Below are 18,424 nucleotides of genomic sequence, written 5' to 3'. Positions count from 1 at the left end.
TACAATACCCTGCCCATATTTCTTGTTCTCTCTCTCTCTCTCTCTCTCTCTCTCTCTCTCTCTCTCTCTCTCCCTCCCTCCCTCCCTCCCTTCCTCCCTCCCCTTGACCTTGTGTGCCCTATTCTCAGAATTTTCACTCCCCCTCCCAGTCTGTGTCCATACTTCACTCACAGTATGTTCTTCCTTGGCTTGCATTCAGGATAGTCATTGGGCCCCTGAACTCTGACTCTCCAAGTCAAGTAGAATCAGAAGTGCTTCCTTTGAAGTATGGTCATATACTTTGGGCAGTGGGATGTCAGCAGACATAACATAGGTTACTTTCTAATTGCAGGTTTAAGGACCACTGTATGATTTATCACATCCCATTTCTTCTTGTCCGAAGAATGGGAACAATAAACCAAGTGTATTAGATACCTGTAAGCGAATATTCACAGAGCGTCTGTGCAAAAATCAGTGTGCAACTGTAAATCTCTTTGGGGTGAGGAGTATTGCAATCTGGTGGCCATTGCTACTGGCTTTTTGCTTTCATATCTTTGCCTTGTTCTAGTTGTTTCCATGATCCCACACCAAGGTGTCTGACTGCAAACCCTTCTCCTCCTCTAAGTCCTGAATCTCATTTCTTTTTCTTTTTCTTTTTTAGGTTTATTTATTATGTATACAGTGTCCTGCCTGCATGTATGCCTTCACACCAGAAGAGGGCACCAGATGTCATTATAGATGGTTGTGAGCCACCATGTGGTTGCTGGGAATTGAACTCAGGACCTCTGGAAGAACAGTTACTGCTCTTAACCTCTGAGCCATCTCTCCAGCCCTCATTTCTTTTTTTTATTAAGATTTTTTTATTCATTTTACATAGCAATCACAGATCCTCTTCTTCCCTCCTCCTGCCCCTCAAGACTCCCCTCCCAACCCCCCCCCCCATGCCCTCCTAAAAGAAAGTAAGGCCTCCCATGGGGAGTCAGCAGAGCATGGTACATTCAGTAGAGGCAGGTCCAAGAGTCTCCACCTGTCTCCAGGCTGTAGGAGGTGTCCCACCATAGGTAGAGGGCTCCAAAAGGCCAGCTCACTGCATCTCATTTCTTAAAGGAGGCTTGTCCTGACCATTCCGACTGAAACTGCTCCTCCCAGTTCCTTTACCCAGCACTGTGCAAAGTCTCATGAAGCACTTCATACCATTAGTCACGGCACATATTTTAGGATTTGTGTTGCGTTTATTGGTTGCCGGGCTCCCTTGATACAATGCAAGCTCTGTGAAGGCAGGAGTCTTGTCGTGGTCACTGATATAACTGGAATGTCATTGGCAGTGCTTAATATATAGCTGTTCGCTGAGTGGATGGCTTTGTGACTGGAAATGATGAGGAGGACAGTGGGAATATTTGTGTTGTGGGGGTAGCAGTGCTGAGCCACATCCGCAGGGATTCAGTGGGTAATGAATTGCCTTTCAGAAAGCCTGGGGCTTGAGGGTAGGACTTGCACATGCTTAGCAAATGCTCTACTACCTTCTGGCCTTCCGTCTCATTTTATGTGTGCTTTCTATTGGAAGAAGTGTGTCCATGTGGAAAGAGCCATCAGAGAAGGAGAGCCTAGCAACCATAGAGAATGGCTTTGGACAGAGCGAGGACCTTGAGGAGAATGAAGGCAGAGACTGGGGTGCTGAGAGGAGCATGGGGGTGCTCCTTCTGCTAAGGTAGAAAGGAAGGATGAGAAATTAATCTTGATGCCGGAAGGTTTATAATGCTGGAAGTTGAAGGCACTCTTGTTGGCTAGGAGGGACTTTTTCAGTGATGAGGGTTTAGAGCATAGCCAAGGTTGCTAAGACCGGAGGTTTCAGGAGAAATACAAAAGAGTGGACGGTCTGAAAGAGGGGAGTAGGAGAGACAGGAAGTATTTGCAGAGCATTGTGGAGGCTAGAGGGTGCTGGTGGTGACTATGACTTCGGGTGGTTTCCTGAGATGCTCATCCCTCACATTCCATACTCACTTGGAGGACCACCTTGTAGTCACACATGACTGCTCCCATCAAGGAGTGGTCTTCCTTTCTTTACTTGGATTTGTCTACAGACCTTGGGGGATGGAGTATGCTCCTTGCCTTAGGATCCTTACTCAAATACAGTTGCTATTATGTTTTCCGTTCTATAAAGAATAGCTACAACCATGAGAAAATGTGCCAAGCATGGTGGTAATCAAAACGATGACTCCCGTCAATGGGGGAAGAACAGCATACTGGGGAGATTGTAGCCCTGTAAGCCAGAAGATGCTAATTGGTGATGGATGTGGTGAGTCTGGAAAGCACTTTGGTTGTCTCCTATGAAACTATATTTATGTAGGCAGCTATGAGTGGGTGAGGGGTCATAGGGAAGGCAGGTGAAGCCAGTGTACAGTGCCCCTTTGATTTACAACTGTGTTGGAAGTATGTGCTGCTTGAGCTGTGATTAGAATAGGAATATTCTGTTGAGGAAATACAAATTTGAAAATACTATATGACAATGGTAATACCAAGCTGGAACTCTGTAAGATTCTTTAATTTTCATGGTCTTGGGAGGTAGATATTGTTATGTTCACATTTTTTTTTTTTTTGGGTTTTTCGAGACAGGGTTTCTCTGTGTAGCTTTGCGCCTTTCCTGGAACTCGCTTTGGAGACCAGGCTGGCCTCGAACTCACAGAGATCCGCCTGGCTCTGCCTCCCAAGTGCTGGGATTAAAGGCGTGCGCCACCACCGCCCGGCTATGTTCACATTTTAGATAAGGAAATTAAACATTACTACTGAGTAGAGGGATTTTTTAATTCAAGCCCTAGCCTGAATAATAATAATAATAATAATAATAATAATAATAATAATAATAATATGAATAATATGAATAATATGAATAATTATTCCATCCACAACTGTTCTGCTGAGCTATCAAGCCCATTTGGCGCTGTATACTTTAGATTACAGTCATTTATAAATATACAGCACTCAGGAAAGCAGTTGATATTTTTCAGTGGTCATATGAGGAAAATACTCTATTCTGAATTATTATGGTGGGATGGTAATTCTAGGTGACCCAGCACACGTACAGGTTTTCTATTGAGTTATTATAAACTTGGCTTCTGACTTGAACCTCTTTGTAAGAATCTGGGACCTGTATAGCTAGAAACATCTTTGGCCTCTGCTTTTGGGTTTAAGATGATGAAATTTTCTCAGTATCCTGAGCTCAGCCCATTAACATGTTTATAACTATGTTGGGCCTTGGGTATGTCTCTATGAAATGCTTGTAATTTTTTTTATAAGGCAGAGTCCACTTGTGACAGGTTCCACACCAGATGATTGCTTTAGGACCTCAGAATTTCTTGTGTCATAAAAACATTTGGTGGTAATGTGTTTAAATTCTTCACAACAGATACTGTGATGCCCCAGAGCCTAGAAACATTTGGTGTTCTCATTATTTAACAAAATCTTATTCTCCCTTCAACTGTTTACCAATGCATATGTAATTTGGTATAATCTCAGCAGGATTTGAAGAAGTGAGACTAACTTGTTTTATAGGTTGTTCTTGTATGGATGAGTAGCTTGTCTGATCATTAAGCTCTATCTGGGAGATAACCTTAGATGTACCTTTTATTGAAATTTTTTGCATCCTGTCCAGGACCTCTATCTTGAGTCTTGATCTGATTGGATATTTAAGTTCTCAGATAGGGCTAGTCTGTTCTCAGGTGTGCTGAAATTTTCAGCTTTGACAGGTTTTTTTTTTTTTTTTAATGTCTCTGGGCATTGGGGTGGATGTGATCAACTGTGTGGAAAGCAGACTTCATCTTTCTCTCTAGGTTCCTTCCTTGGTGGACCCAACACTTGGGTATGATTAGCATTTTCTTTAGATGTGGGTACAGTGAAATGCATAGCAGCCCACCCCTTACATGACTCTTCCTCCTTATTGATGTCAAACTATTGAAATACTGTTACTGACTTTGAAATACCTCCTGGAATGATCCATGGAAAATTTTGAAGTGCAATCCCCGTGATATAGATCCTTGGGGTTAGCCTGGGACTCATGATTTTCCTTTCTTCTTTGTTGTATCTCATAGAGACAGAAACAGTTACATCACCACCACACAAGGGAAAAGGTGTGCTAAAACTCTAAAGAAAGAAAAAGGAAATAAAAATAAAAGAACATTTAGGAAAATAAAAAGAGGTGTCAGCTATCAATAGAGGTTCCATAAAGACTCATGAGCAGCAGGGTGGTCTCATTCAGACCATTTATTTTAATACATTTTCAAGTTTTAGCCTGGAATATCAGTTGTATGACAGTCAGTTCCATAGTCTGTTCACTTGTATCTCTTCAGTGCCTCACGTGATGCCCAGTATGCACAAGTGCTCCATATACAGCCATATGACTCTTCACAACAGGGATACATTATGAGAAGGGAGTGGCTGGGCAGTTTCATTGGTATGCCAAGAGTAAACAAAGATGCCTAATGCCATTGGATGATGTAAGCTTGTGGGACTCATGTTGCAAAGTGTTGTGATGTGATACAAGCCTGTTTTAAAAAATCGTGTACATGGCAGTGGTGATGTGAGTCTCCATAAAGCAAATGCCTACCCTACAACAGATACTTCCCAAAACAATGACTCTCTGAGGTGAATGCTATCAACAAATTTTAATGGATCTTTTAAAACTAAGCCTGGAGAAAGTAACTCCCTCTCATATTATTTTATTTATTTTAAAAATTAAAGCGTTACATCATTTCCCCTCCCTTCAATCCCTTCTCTATCCCCCTATCTTAAGTTTATTACCTCTTTTCTTTAATTATTATCTTCACACATACATATACAGATATAAAAGAATAAATATATGAATACAACCTGTTGAGTAATTTAGTGTTGCTTGTTTGTATTATATGTTCTTAGGGCTGGGGGGTGATTAGTCCTGGGGAAGACTCACTCCCTCCTCCCTGCATCTCAAACTGTTGTTAATTTTCTGTAACTCCTCATCTAGGGATGGAGTCCATCCATTTGGGATGTTAATTGGTGTTGGAATTGTTCAGGTCTTGTTGATATTTCATGGGTATGTCTCTCACTATTACGTGGGATTTTTTTTAGCCTTCTTCCTTTCTCTTGGCTTGTTATGGGCCAAATGTTTCTGGCCCTTTAAAATTCATGTGCTGTAATTCTAGTTCCAATGTGATATTAGAAGTGGGGCCTTTAAGAGGTGAGTAGGTCGCAAGGGTAGAATCCTCATGAGTGGGATTGTGTTCTTCGAAGTAAACACAGGAGAGCGCTCTAGGCCCCTTTTTGTGATGTGAAAGGGATGCTGTTTGAAGGTAGCTGTCAGCAATCAGAAGTGAGGCCCTCACCAAAACTTGAGCATGTTGGCACCTTGGTCTGAGACCCCCAGCCTTCACATCTGTGAAAGGTAAGTTTCTTTTGCTTATAGGTCATCATGTGGTCTATGGTACTTTATTATGGTAGCCAGACTTTCCTGAGGCATTTGTTTATCTTCTTTCTCTGACCTCAGTCTCTTAGCAGAAGGTGGTAAAACTAGAAGCTAATGAATTCTTGCAAGGAAAAAAAAAACCACTAGCAGTCTACAAACTTGATGGTGTTGTAAATAAGGGGAGAGGTGTGCAGGGTAGGGTATGAGGAATACAGGGTGTGTTTTGAAGAGAATACAGAAGTGGGGCACCGAGGCAGGATCATGGACATTAGCCTACAAAAGAGATTATTTATAAAACATGCCCAAGCCCCATTCAACTTTGAAGACCCGCAGTCATTAATTTGTTAACAGAATTCTTTGACATGGATCATGTAACAGGTAGCAGGATCTAGGGAGGAGTAGTGGACTGAATGGACAAAGACTTTGTCTTCAATGAACTTCATCCGAGTGGAGACACCCGTTAAGTAAGTTAAGGCTCAACACGTCAGAGGACCACAGTAACTCGGGGATGGTGTGGGAGGAGAAATGCTTCCATTTCAAGGAGGGTGATAAACGAAGGCCTCCCTGAGAAGCCAACAGCTACACAACAACCTCAAGGAATTTAGAAGCAAGGCACAGGATTTCTGAGAGAGGAATGTTGGGGACCAAAGTGAGCCAATTGTGTTAGGCCTGAGAACTGGCAGCATGTCTGCAGAAGGCAGGGAAGGATAGAAGAGCAGGAAGCAGGCGGCAGTTGAGGGTCCGGTTCCCACAAGTTCAGATAGGCTGTTCTAAGAATTCTGGTGTTTTCTATAGGTGATAGAGGGAGCAGAAGAAGGGTTTGTGGCAAGGAGCGACGCAAGAGAATTTACATTTTAAAAGGAATCTTCCAGAAACTATTGTGTTGTGGGATATTTGTTTACACTGTGTGGAGATGTGCCTCTGTGATTGGTTTAATAAAGAGCTGAATTGCCAATAGCTAGGCAGGAGAGAATAGGCGGGACTTCCAGGGAGAAAGAGAGAACTCTGGGAAGAAGAGAAGAAAGACATGCCAGCAAGATGTGGAGCAAGTCAGACATATGGTACGGAGGAGAGGTAACCAAGCCACGTGGCAAAATGTCGATTAATAAAAGCAGGCTAATTAAGTTACAAGAGCTATCTGGGAAATAGCCTAAACTAAAGGCTAAGCTTTCATAATTAATATTAAGTCCCCATGTTACTATTGGGGAGCTGGTGGTCCCACAAAGGAAGGTCTACTATATTTGAGAAAGCTTGCTGCGGTGTTGGAGCATATAATAGGCATGGATGGGGTAGAAGGGGAAGCCAATTCCCTTTAAAACAATAGGATAATTTAAAAGGAGGTAGCAGGGCCCAGATATAGTGGAAGTGGAGAGGAGTCCTTGAGAGATGGTGGACTTTATGTATTTTTTGAAGGACGATTCTCTATGACTTGCTATGGATTTGATTTGGAACCTGAAAGGAGCAGAGTTAAAGACAATTCTACCTCTTGGTTGAACATCTATAAAGATGGAGCCATTCTCTACTGAGATGGGAAAGATTGGAAGGAGTAGACAAGCATGTGCCTGCATGCATGCACGAATGTGGTGTGTGTGTGTGTGTGTGTGTGTGTGTGTGTGTGTGTGTGTGTGTGTGTGTGTGTGTGTTAGGAAGTCATCTGGGATCATGTCAGCTGGGGACATGTTAGGATTGAGTTGTCAAACTCAGCTATGTGTAGCTTTAGATAGATGAGTGAGAGTTTTGGGCGGTGGTTGGGGCCAGAGATAAAAATTTGGGAGCCAACAGAACGCTGATATTTAAACACAAGACCAGGGATGATCTTTATGGGGTAAGTGTAAGTTAAGAAGCAAAGAAAGGCATCTAAGGACTGAGGCCTGGGGTGCCAAGGTCAAGAGGTTGGGTTGAGAGAACCAGAATGAGTGATCAATTAGGCGGGGAGGGACTTTCGTTCCCGAGAGGAGAGACATCTGCTTTAAGAAGGAATAGAAAACAGGGAGTGCAGACAACGTTTGGGGGGATTTTGGTATAAAGTAGAATGGACAAATAGGACGAGAGCCTGAGGGAAATGAGTCAAGAGAGAGATCTTCTTCTTTTTTAAAGATGGGAGAAATAACAGCAAAATACACTGTTGGGAATGATTCTACAGAGGAAAAAATGGATACTTAGAAGGAGGGGGCAGTTGGGAACTGCTAGAGCGAAGGTCTCGGTGAGCAGGTGGGCACTGGTGGAGGGACTGGATGGATATTTTCCAAATCTCCCTGACTTGCTTTGATTCTTTATTTTCCTCGGAGGGGCAGTAAGTAACCTGCTCTGAAAGGATGGAGACGGAGGTGCCTCCCTTGATGATTCTTTTACCATGGAGGCCACCGACCATTCCCGTTACCTCCAGCAGCTCCCTGGTAGCCACTGCACAAACCTCAGTCAAGTGAAGTCACACAGTGTTTATGTTGTAGGAGAAACAGTCTCCTAGCCACTGCCTCTCTCTGGGGCACTCCTGCATGAACACAGCTGGAACCTAACCTTCTAAGATACTCATCTGTAGGTGCAAGTCCTGCTGGAAGCATGTCCCTGGTTCTCCATTGGAGAAAATAAAGACATCTCCTTTAATGCAAGCTTGAGGGCTGGAGCAGACCCTTTTGTTCAACAGGATAGCCAAGTCTGCTCACGGTGTCTGGAGCTCCACACCATTTCTCCTGCCTGTGTGTCTCAATGTTGGCACAAGATGTCTCTGTGTTCTCAGGAACACCCCCGCCCCGAATTCCTGGTTATGATGCTGATCTGGCAGACCCCTTCATGGCTTATTTTCCTCATCTGTAAGATAAGGGTAATAATGGTCTATACCCCTCATGGCTGTTTTTAGGAGTCAATCAATCACAGTAACTTATTAGGGCTGGAGAGATATCAGTGCACCCTTTTCTGCCCCTCTTTATTTCTGTCTTCTTTATTTCTCTCATTTTGTCATTTAATCAGATTCTCTCTGCAAATGTGACTTTAATTCTCTTGTGCCGGAAAGCCTTATCTCATCAGCTAGACGGGACACTTCTTATGGATGAGGCCACACCCTTTAACCTCTTAGTGTTCTATTAACTAGGAAGTGGCTACATTATCAAGACCTTAAATTCTTACTGGGACATTCTACTTGTTCAGCTTATTGAAGAAGTAAATCTTTTAGCTGTCCAGTGCGGAATCCTGCAAGTCCACTCTCCTCCAGGCCTTGTCTGGTCTGTGGGCAGCTCACCTGCAGCCCAGTCCAATTCCTGGACCACCCTCACTGCCCAGAGGCCTAGCAGCAACTCTCCGGTGGGCTCCCCTTCCTGGCACATGCCAGAGCACCTGACCCAGCCCCACACATGGCCTCAGCTGCTTGTCCTCTCTCAGGACCCGCCTTTCTCTTCCCTTCTGAGATCAGCTGCCAGTCTCCAAGATTTTTTTGTTGTCTCCTTTCGTCTGTTTCCCAAAGCACCTGGGCTTTGAAGAGGCTGTTGAAAAGGAGGAGGTTATTTCATTTTTTTTTTAAATGAAAAAGTAGGAGTCTTCATAAGGAAAATTGGCAAGATCTAAAGTTATTTGCATTTCTTAAGAATAAAAAAAATTTAAAACTTTTCTCTAAAAATAGAGCTTTGAAATATGCTAAAAGACAAAATTCATCTATGCGTCAAATGCCTGCTACAGACTGGGGCCCTTGAGTTCAGCAGCTTTTGGTCCAAGCCAAGAAGGTCTCTGAACTAGACCTGCCTTGGGACTTGTGGAATTGTGTCGTAATTCATTCCTAATGTTTTCCTCTGTTTCAGAACATAATCAGGCCAAACAGCTTGTCTGTGTGCCCGTAGATGTGACAGACACTTTGAGATGCTTTCGAGAGAGCCTGGAAAAGTCCAAGTATCATAACAGATCAGTCCGACACAGCAGAAAGCTGCTTTCATTACTTATTGCACAGACACAAGGTAAAGGTCTATTCTGTCCCTTGATCTGGACTTACATGGGGAACCATCCTGCAGAATGTTCTGGCCTCACAATCTTCTCGTGGCAACATGCTTCTCCCCCGGCAGCCTTTCCCATCTTGTCTAGCAGATTTCATTGTCTCTCTCATACACTTTACTCCAACCAAGACACCCGACCTGCCTTTAAACTTTCTGCTCAACTAGCCAGCTTCCTGGAATATGGGAGACATAAAGCAAAACGGTGTCTATTAAAGTTTTGGTTCTGTGCCTCGGAGTTCTCGGAGCTTTCCTTGCAGGTGTAGAGCTCCGATAACCATCCTTTGAGAGATGACTGACTCATCCCAAGTTAAGCAGAACCTTTGACCAGGTACCACTTATCAGTCTCAAAGACATAGATAGACTTAAAAAATAAGCATCCTTAAAATTTCTTTTACAGGGACTGGGAGAGGGAGGAAGAAAGAGCGACACGGTTTGTGTGGCATGAAGGTAGAAGGGAGTCTTTGGAGGGGAGAAAGGGGGCCAGGGAAAGGAACAAGGGAGGACTGTTAGGAGGGGTGAGTAAAGACGAGGTATAGATGCTGGGGATAGTTCAGTGGTAAAGTGCTTGTCATCCAAGTATCAAGACCTGGGCTTCATCTCTCGAGGCCATGTAAAACAAAGCCCGCTCGACACCACAGTCGAGACAGTGGTTCCCTGGTGCTCACTGGCCAGCCAGCCTCGCTTCATTGATGAGCTCTTGGGGAGTATACGAAATTCATTCTTCCTATCGTATTTACACCTTCCAATTCCTAGATACGTTATTGGTGCATGAGGACATGAGTTACAAAATCAAGGGAAACTCCTCAGAACAGTTCTCCCAGCTCACCCCGAGGCTCACCCGATACCAGAACATTCTCAGTAGTTCATCCCTAGTCCTCAGGTTGTGGACTGCAGCGCCCCCCCCCCCCCCCCATCACAGCTTCTCCCTTGGCTCCTCCACATTGCTTCCCTGGCCCATTTTTTCCGTGTGTTCTCTGATCTCCTAACAAGATAGATTTTTCTCCATTCCTTTCTTCCTGTCTCAGGTCAGAGCTACAAACGTGTTGCTTCTCTCCAAGAGCTTTCTGTCCCAGAGGTGAACTAAAATCTTAACTATGGGGAACTGTTTTTCAGAAGGCATACTCAAGCCCTCTGACTCCCCCCCCCCCCCCCAGCTTGCAAAAGAGGCAGAGTACTAGCTCAGCTTTAGCTTGTCTGTATGTCCTTCTGTAGTGTCTTAGGCTGTCTGCCTGTCCTTCTGTAGTGCCTTAGGCTGTCTGCCTGTCCTTCTGTAGTGTCTTAGTCTGGCTGGCTGCCCCTCAGTAGTGCTTTTCCTGAAACATGGAAGTACAGAGCCCATCCACTTGAACAGCTGCTAACTCCAGTATAAATCCTGGACGCCGGGGCTAAGAAAACTGCATCCCTCTGACTGTGGGAAAGCCAATGTGTGTATAAACGCCTGTCCTCTCCTCTCCCTTGGCATTCCTGTACCTTTTTGTCTTTTCCCTCTTTCTCTACTTAACATTTCCCGTTTTCCCCCCATACTCTCAGGAGACAAAGGAGGGGCAAACAACCCGCAGTTCTCCTCAGGAAAGGTGGACTTCTGCCTGGGAACAGAGGAGATGCACATGCCGATACCCCCTGACCTTTCTCAGGAAAACTTCCGAGTTTTCAGCTCCGTGGAGAAAAGCAAACTTCCCTACTCACAGCTAGGGCTGGTGATTTCTTCCCATTACCAAACCATCGGTAAGGCTAACCCGTCACGAACTCTCAGTGTGGCCCTCAGTGTTAGCATGAGATGACCTCTGGTCCTGAAAGGTTACCTTTAAAAGTAGGATGGGGGCTGTAGAGACGAGATGCTCAGCCAGTAAAAGTGCCTGGTGTGCAAGAGTGGAGACTTTAGTTCAGTCCTCAGGACCCATGTCAAGGTGGAAGGAGAGAACCAACTCCACAAAGTTGTCCTCTGACCTTGACGTGTGTGCCACGGGATGTGCCCACCTGCAACCCCCATCCCCTCCCCCTAACACTAATAAGTGAGTTTAAAAAATTTAAGAACAATGAAAGAACTTGAATGTATGGTCTGTTCATCACAGTCTTTTAGGCTATGATAGAGCATTCTAAAGATAGAAGATGATGCCTCTGGCCTCCTGCTGTTCCTCACCTGGCTGTGACCACTGTAAGACTGTAGGCCACTCCTCTGCCCAGTTCTCTTGGTGGAACTGTGAGCCTCTCAGGAGTATGGTGACATTGGCAAATACTTCTGCTCTGCCTTAGATAACCTCATTTTTCACATCTTTCTCTTAGATGTGGCTTTTCTAAAAATCCAATAGTGTGTTCTTCACCCATATTGTGTGCCCAGAGACAGCCCCCTTTGCAACAGACATCATATAACTCTCCCTTTACTTCCTAAAATAAAATCTGTAATTCATATGTTGTTTGGGATACATGATTTCTGAATATTCAGTACAGAGCTGTAAAGATAAAATAAGGAGGAATACAAGATTGCTCTATAATTAGATTCTATGGTTTAATATATAAATGAGAAAATACACCAGGCAGCTGCTACCATCTCAGATGAGGAATCGCCAGGATGATGGGTGTAGATTGACCCAGGTGTGCTGTATTGGTGAATCAAGTTCTGAACAAAACCAAATACTGCAATGGTTATATTTCTGGAAAATTCAGGGCAATTAGAAATACGACAAAAATATCCTTAAAAAAAAACCCTATAAAACAAAGTTAGATATTGGCCTTCATGAACAGGGATCTTACTTTTCTTGGTCACTGTGGGGCAAGTTTCTGCAGAGCATCCTGCCTCCCTGCTTGTTACCTGCAGCATTCCAGGTGATGCTGCCTCGTGACAGCTCACAGAACCTTGCCTTAGGTCTCAGAAATGCTCTCTAGGAGAGAGGGCTGCCTACCTTAGAAATTCCTGCCTTGTCAGTTCGTTTCTTCTGGTTAGACAAGCCTAATTACCTATGCATTTATTAGAAAGCCAAAAAGTGCATGATAAAAAATATTCCCCACCACCCTGCATCTAGGTGAAAGGAAAAATCGGATCTGCTAGGATCTTGTCAGCTCTCTGCTGAAAACCAACTCTTGGACCTTCCTGTCTTGTGTGTGTGATAGCCACCTCTCCAAGTGGCATTCTGGGACCTCTAGAATTTAGGCACTACCTCCCTCTTGAGGGTCCCAGTGCACTCACTTTCTTTAGAAAGTCAAACTCCAACCACCCCTCCTTCTCATAGCTGTAGCCTCCCCCAACTCCTCCCTAAGTCTCATTAACCAGGTCTGCCTGCATGGCTCCACTGCGCATTCTCCATGGAGCCTCTTTGTTTCTGGGGCATTAGACTCAATCTCCCGTTCTCCGGTGTTCAAACAGAAACTCGTTTGCTCTCTCTCTGGGTATATATAGCGTGTGACATTTGAAAACACTATTAACTTGAAGCTTTTCTCACTGCCGTCTACACAGTTAAGAAATAATGCGGTTGAAAATATTCTTGCAAATATAAAGGAAATATTTTTCTTAGCGCTGACATTTGTTCTTGGACTTGATTAAAAATACAGATGTTCTCCAAGCCAGCAACCAAAGGAGCCTTAAAGTCCAGGTGTTGCATGCACTCGGAAATCTCTTCATCTTCGCAGAGAAGAAAAGGTAGTGCTTTGGAAGTTAGCAGAGACACACAGTTTTTGTTTGTTTGATTTCTTTTTTAATTAGGAAAAATATTTTCTTCCATAAACGCTAGTTCTACAATAATATTGCATGGAATCGCTTTATTCGTCACATGACCTGAGACAGATTCTACAGGGGACAAACACTGTGGTTTTATCCTCTAATATTTGCAGTGGCCACATCCTCGGGCTGCTTGCTTTTCCTCTTGGTGGGGAAGTGGGCGGGGGGGGGGGACTGCTTTCATTACTGGCCTCAGAGGACACCCCACTCAGGGCTCTGTTTCCATCTCAGGGCTGCTTTTAAGTGTTGGTGTCAAGCTCTCGATGACATATTCAGAAAGCCAGATGCGCTGCACACCTGGAAGGAGTTTGGCACCCCCCTCCGCAGTGCCACCAACAGCTGTTCACCTCCTGATTTCAAAGACTACAGTGAAGAGTTTCTGTCAAAGCTTGGCATTTGGGGGTGTGTGCAAGGGGCAGTGATTGCAGCTAAGATAGCACAGTGAGTATGGGCCATGTGCCGGCCACCGCCCACCTTTGCCTCCTCTATGGTTATGCCCACCTTCGCTGCCTTTATGGTTATGCCCATCTACAGGGCAACGCAATTTCGTGCCGTGATATTTTTACTTACTGGACTGTGCTCTCCTCCTGTGGCATTTCTGCCCCCAGGAGATGAGTCCCACCTGAGCACAGACCTTTTCTTTCTGTATTGATGCATCATCATCCCAAGTGTCTGGCATGGAGTTGGCTTTCAGTAGTACGTAAATAATGAATGAGTACAGGGAGTCATCGGTGTGCGGCAGGAGGATAGTGTGCAGGCTGGCTACCCAGGCCAGGTTTGAGAGCATCCCAGGAACCCCGTGTCCTCAGGGTGTTATCTGTCCTCTGAGATTCAGCATCCTCGTGTAAAGACTGGTTGGGGAGACTCACACAACCCACTGGACTAGCGAGCTTGGTTTGCCACAACAGTAGCACGGACGGGTGGCCTCAAGCTACAGACATCTGTCATATTATAGAGTTAGAGGCTGAGCCCTCCCTTGTGGCTTGTAGGTGGTCACTTTTCTCTGCGTGTTCACATGGTGTTCTCTCTGAATCTGCCTGTATTTAAATCCTCTCTCCTTAGGAGGACACACATCATGTTGGACTAGGGTCCATCCCTGACCCATGCCACCATTGTCATTGAGTGTCCCTTTAAAGACCCCGTCTCCAGGGTACTCACGTTCTGAGGTTACCGGGAGTTTTACCACAGCACACCTCCCAGTCTATCACACAGTAGCATTTGTTCCTTACCGCTGCTATAACAAGTTGCTCCAGCTTTTTTTTTTTTAAAGCAAAACAAATTTCTGTTGCTCTGTGGTGCTAAGGATTAACCCCTTATGCTCCTCACACGCTAGGCAAGCACTGACCACTGAGCGACAGCCCCAACCTCTGCACACATTTATCATCTTACAGTTGGGAAGTTCGAAAGTCCTGAAGTCAGGGTGTTGTGGGGTTATGCCCCCTCCGCAAACAGTAGGGCAGAGTCTGTGCCCTGGACCTTTGCTGCTGTAGGATCTGCTTTTGCTCCATGCCTCACAGACCCTCCTGAAGTTTTAACATCGGCCCTCTACTTTCCACCTTTTCTGTCCCCGCCCCCTCACTCTGGCTCCACCTCTCTCTGACCTTTACTTCCTCCCTCGCATTTCTGCTCACTGGGCCTTCTGGTCCTTCTCTTTCAAGTACCACTATAGCTCCACTGGACCTGTGAGGACAATTGAGGATATTTACCCCATCTCAAGGTCTTTAATCTAATTGCATCTGCATAGTCTCTTGCCATAAAAGGTACTTTCCCAGGTTCTTGGGATTAGGGTACAAGTGTCTTTTGGGCCATGATTCAGCCTGCCACACATAAATGTTTATCACAATGCTTTGTGTACAGTTAACATCTCACATAATAACTGTAGGAAATTCCAAAAGTCCAGAGTAGGAGAGGTACCCTTTCTCCAGTCACTTCTTTAGTTCACCTGCAGAGCATGATAAAGAAAACTCCACACTGTATTTTGAATTATATGGCATATTAAATGACAAAACTTCTTTTAGCTTTCACAAAACTGGCACTTTTGGAAGTAGAGGAAGTAATGTATTTCTCTAAAAGTATTAAACATGAAAGAACATCTGTCAATATTGACTTTGTGCCCTTGGGAAGAATCTTATCCTTGGACTAAAGCCAAACAGATACATACATACACATTTAAACACATATACACGTGGACACACACATATATACATCTACAGCAGACTTAGGACTTGGTAAAGCATGGAGTGAGACCTAGAAAAGAGAGAGAGGAAGACTGGCACACGGAAAGAGACAATCATTGCTGAGGGCACCTCCGCTTGGAGCCTCTGAAATTATTACCTAGTGATTTCAAGCAAGAAAGTCATTTCCTGTTCCTAGCTGTAAGCTGTAAGTCTCCCAGAGGAGACAGAGGCCACAGGGACTGTCTGGTCTCATATTCTCAGAGCAGAGGACACTGTTGAGTGCAGAGTCCCACCTCTGGCACCCACACAGATGACCTGTATTGTCCCTACAGTCTAGCCAGCTGCCTGGTCTTATTCATCTAAGTAAGATTTAAGAGAAAGTAACTTGGTTTATAGCTGCAATGGCAGGTTGTAAGTGTCACATAAAGAAAACACAAACTCCTCCAAGGTACATAAGAGGAAACAATCATAGTGGAGGGGCATGATTTCCATTTTGGCTGGAAGGCTTAATGTGGTGAATGGCAACATACCATATGGCCCCAGCCTTTGAGGGCAATTACTCAACCACACTCACATAAAACCTTCTTATTCCTCTTTTTTTTTTTTGGCCAAAATTTTGGGAACTCTAGGGATTTACATGGTGGAATTAATAAAATAAGCACTCATAATGTTACTTACATTTATCTTAGCAGTGGAAGAAAAACCAAGTTGAAGTTGAGATGTTTAAATAGGATACATCTATACAATAAAACACTATACTTCTTTAAAGTATGATGTTAAGTCCATGAATAGAAAAGTGGCTTATGTAATATGTATTGAATCTATAGTGTCTATGGTATAATTTTAATCTTAATATGAACATGCTTTTGTTTCTGTGTGTGTGATGATAGATCCCAGTGGTAGGATCTAGGGTAATTTTTCATCTTCTTCTTTACTTTTCCTTAAGTTTTCTTGCATGTTTTTGTCCCCTAATGTTTCCTGGGTTCTAGACACACTTTCAAACATATGCATATCCAAACTGTGGAATGTTGTCTACTAATTAGTTTTTCTTATCATTATTTAGGTTTATTAAGACCGCAAATGTTAAGAAGAGAATCAACGCTTGCATCCTGTCTGCACTGCTTTTTCAGGTAACGGCTTATGTATGTTTACTGGAGTGAGGCAGTCATTTATGTAATCATAAACAGATGCGGTTTATCCAGAGCATAAAAACCGCAGGTAGAAAAATAGCACGAGCTCTACTGAAACCCGCAAGCTGATCTTTCCTGCGTTGACGGCAAGTGGCTGGCACCTTCCTTCCCTGCTAACAGGGGACCGTCACGTTTCTGTCTCCTTTTTCCTCTAATGGACACAGTTTTATACACAGGGAAACTGAGCTTCCTGTGTGTAGTAGGATACCTTTTGGTTGTCAGTATAGTGCCAGTCTGCCTGACTCACATGGTTGCCAGGGCTTCCATCATCTCTGTTAAATAAGGTTGTGCTCGGCTGCCTGGGAGAGTACCGTAAAGCACAGGCCAGTGATAAAGTGATCTAAGGCCGCAGGAGTGTGTGTGCTCCTCAGGATGTCTCACTAGAGAAGAAAGATGCTTTCACCTGAAACATGAGACATCAGAGAGTCGGGATATAACCAGGGCCTTTGCAGTCTGCCAGGGGTCCTTTTGGTGTTGATGGACGGAGAGATGCCCTTGCTGCGTGCATCACAGTCCGCGGACGGCTTCCAGAATCTGGATAGATAACTTCTTTGGGAAAGGCTTCTTCAAAGTGGAGGCCAGACTTTACACTTTCCTCACATTCCAATATGTGCGCTTGAAAGGGAAGCGAGAGGCATGAAGAGCTCTGGGATTGACGGCCTGGCTCTGACCCCCATGCTGCAGCCTTAGCTGCTTGTTTGGTTCCTTGTTTATACATTTATGTTCTAGAAAGCGTACAATTAAAAATGGTTAACTTTTTGTTTAGTGTGATATTGAATATTGATATATTAGTAATGCTACACCTAAAATAAACATGAGCCTGTGAGATTTATTTTAGAAGCTGGTCAATTTTTTAATTAGTTTAAAATTTTTATCATTTTCCTCCCTTTCTTTCTTAGCGCCAATCTCTCCCAAATTACACCCCCCCGTACATCTTAAATTCTTTTTATTTCATGGTTATTGTTACACATATATGCCTAAACATAAGACTATAGCCTACTAAATCCCTTTAGTGTTATTTGTATGTATGTGGTTTCAAGACTGACCACTTGGTTTTGGATAACAAATTAGACTCATCACAACAAATTGGACTCATCCTTGGGGAAGACCGTTTCTCCCAATCTCAGCATCTCTTGATTGCCTGTAGTTCTTTGTCTACAGGTGGGATCCTGGGAGATTTCCTCCATCCATGTTAGCGTGTCTGTTGGTGTTGTTCTCGCTCTGGTCCTGCTGGGCAGCCTGTTCGGGTTTCATGGTGTTGCTTCCCTGTCCTTTCTAGGGATGCGATCTCACAGCAGTGCTCCTGGTCCTCTGGCTCTTACAATCTTTCTGTCCCTCTCTCCCTCAATGTTCCTGAGCCTTCTGTGCAGGGGTTGTGTGGTAGATGTATCCGTCGGCACCCTATGATCAGTGGTTATCTGCATTTTGACAAGTTGTGGTCTTACGCAACGGTCTCGTCGGGCTGAGAGCTACACTCTTCTGTGGGTGTGAGGATAAATATAATGCTTAGGAATGATGCTGACGTAGTAACGTGGCAGTAGTAGGCTCTCCTCTAAGATCATGACCTCACCAGCTCTGAGTATTTGACTAGGTTTCCAGCACCGGGCATAACTTTGATTTTCCTCTTCTTGAGCAGGCCTTAAGTACAATTAAGGGAACCGTTGGTTACTGCCAAGATAGAAATGCCACGATTCCACCCCTGAGTGTATTGTGCCATGCTGGTCATTATTGTAGTTTGTGTCATAGCCAGGTAGGAATGTTGGTTGCTTACCTCCCTTGGAAGCTTTCATGGCATGTTCCAGTACTATAACAGCTTGTCCTCAGGGAGGGGGAGAAGCCTGCTGATTTTAAAAGTGGTTTTACAAAGCTAAGGAAGAGACCTTAAAATTTCTAACAGCAGTATTCATCTTTGAAATTGGATGCCTTATAATGTTAATAAGTGATCCAATTGAAAA

The 18,424-nt window shown here is 44.2% G+C and overlaps 1 protein-coding gene across 9 annotated transcripts in view; it reads left to right on the top strand.

Moving 5' to 3' along the window:
* Positions 1 to 18,424, top strand: part of Cfap54 (cilia and flagella associated protein 54) — a 323,915-nt gene that overhangs the window by 142,713 nt on the left and 162,778 nt on the right. For all 9 annotated transcript variants that reach the window (XR_008221626.1, XR_008221627.1, XR_008221628.1 and 6 more), the window contains 5 exons: positions 9,202 to 9,354; positions 10,921 to 11,115; positions 12,937 to 13,024; positions 13,334 to 13,543; positions 16,343 to 16,409. Coding sequence is in view for 6 of the 9 variants with exons in the window: in XM_052753120.1 (XP_052609080.1) it covers positions 9,202 to 9,354; positions 10,921 to 11,115; positions 12,937 to 13,024; positions 13,334 to 13,543; positions 16,343 to 16,409 (713 nt within the window). In the remaining 3 variants the exon portion in view is untranslated. The remainder of the gene's footprint in view (positions 1 to 9,201; positions 9,355 to 10,920; positions 11,116 to 12,936; positions 13,025 to 13,333; positions 13,544 to 16,342; positions 16,410 to 18,424) is intronic.

The sequence above is a fragment of the Peromyscus californicus genome, unplaced genomic scaffold (genome assembly GCF_007827085.1).
Source record: "Peromyscus californicus insignis strain IS unplaced genomic scaffold, ASM782708v3 Scaffold_24__1_contigs__length_46423439, whole genome shotgun sequence".
NCBI classification, from domain to species: domain Eukaryota; kingdom Metazoa; phylum Chordata; class Mammalia; order Rodentia; family Cricetidae; genus Peromyscus; species Peromyscus californicus.
The sequence above is the reverse complement of the archived record's forward strand: the minus strand, read 5'-3'. Positions and strand labels throughout refer to the sequence as shown.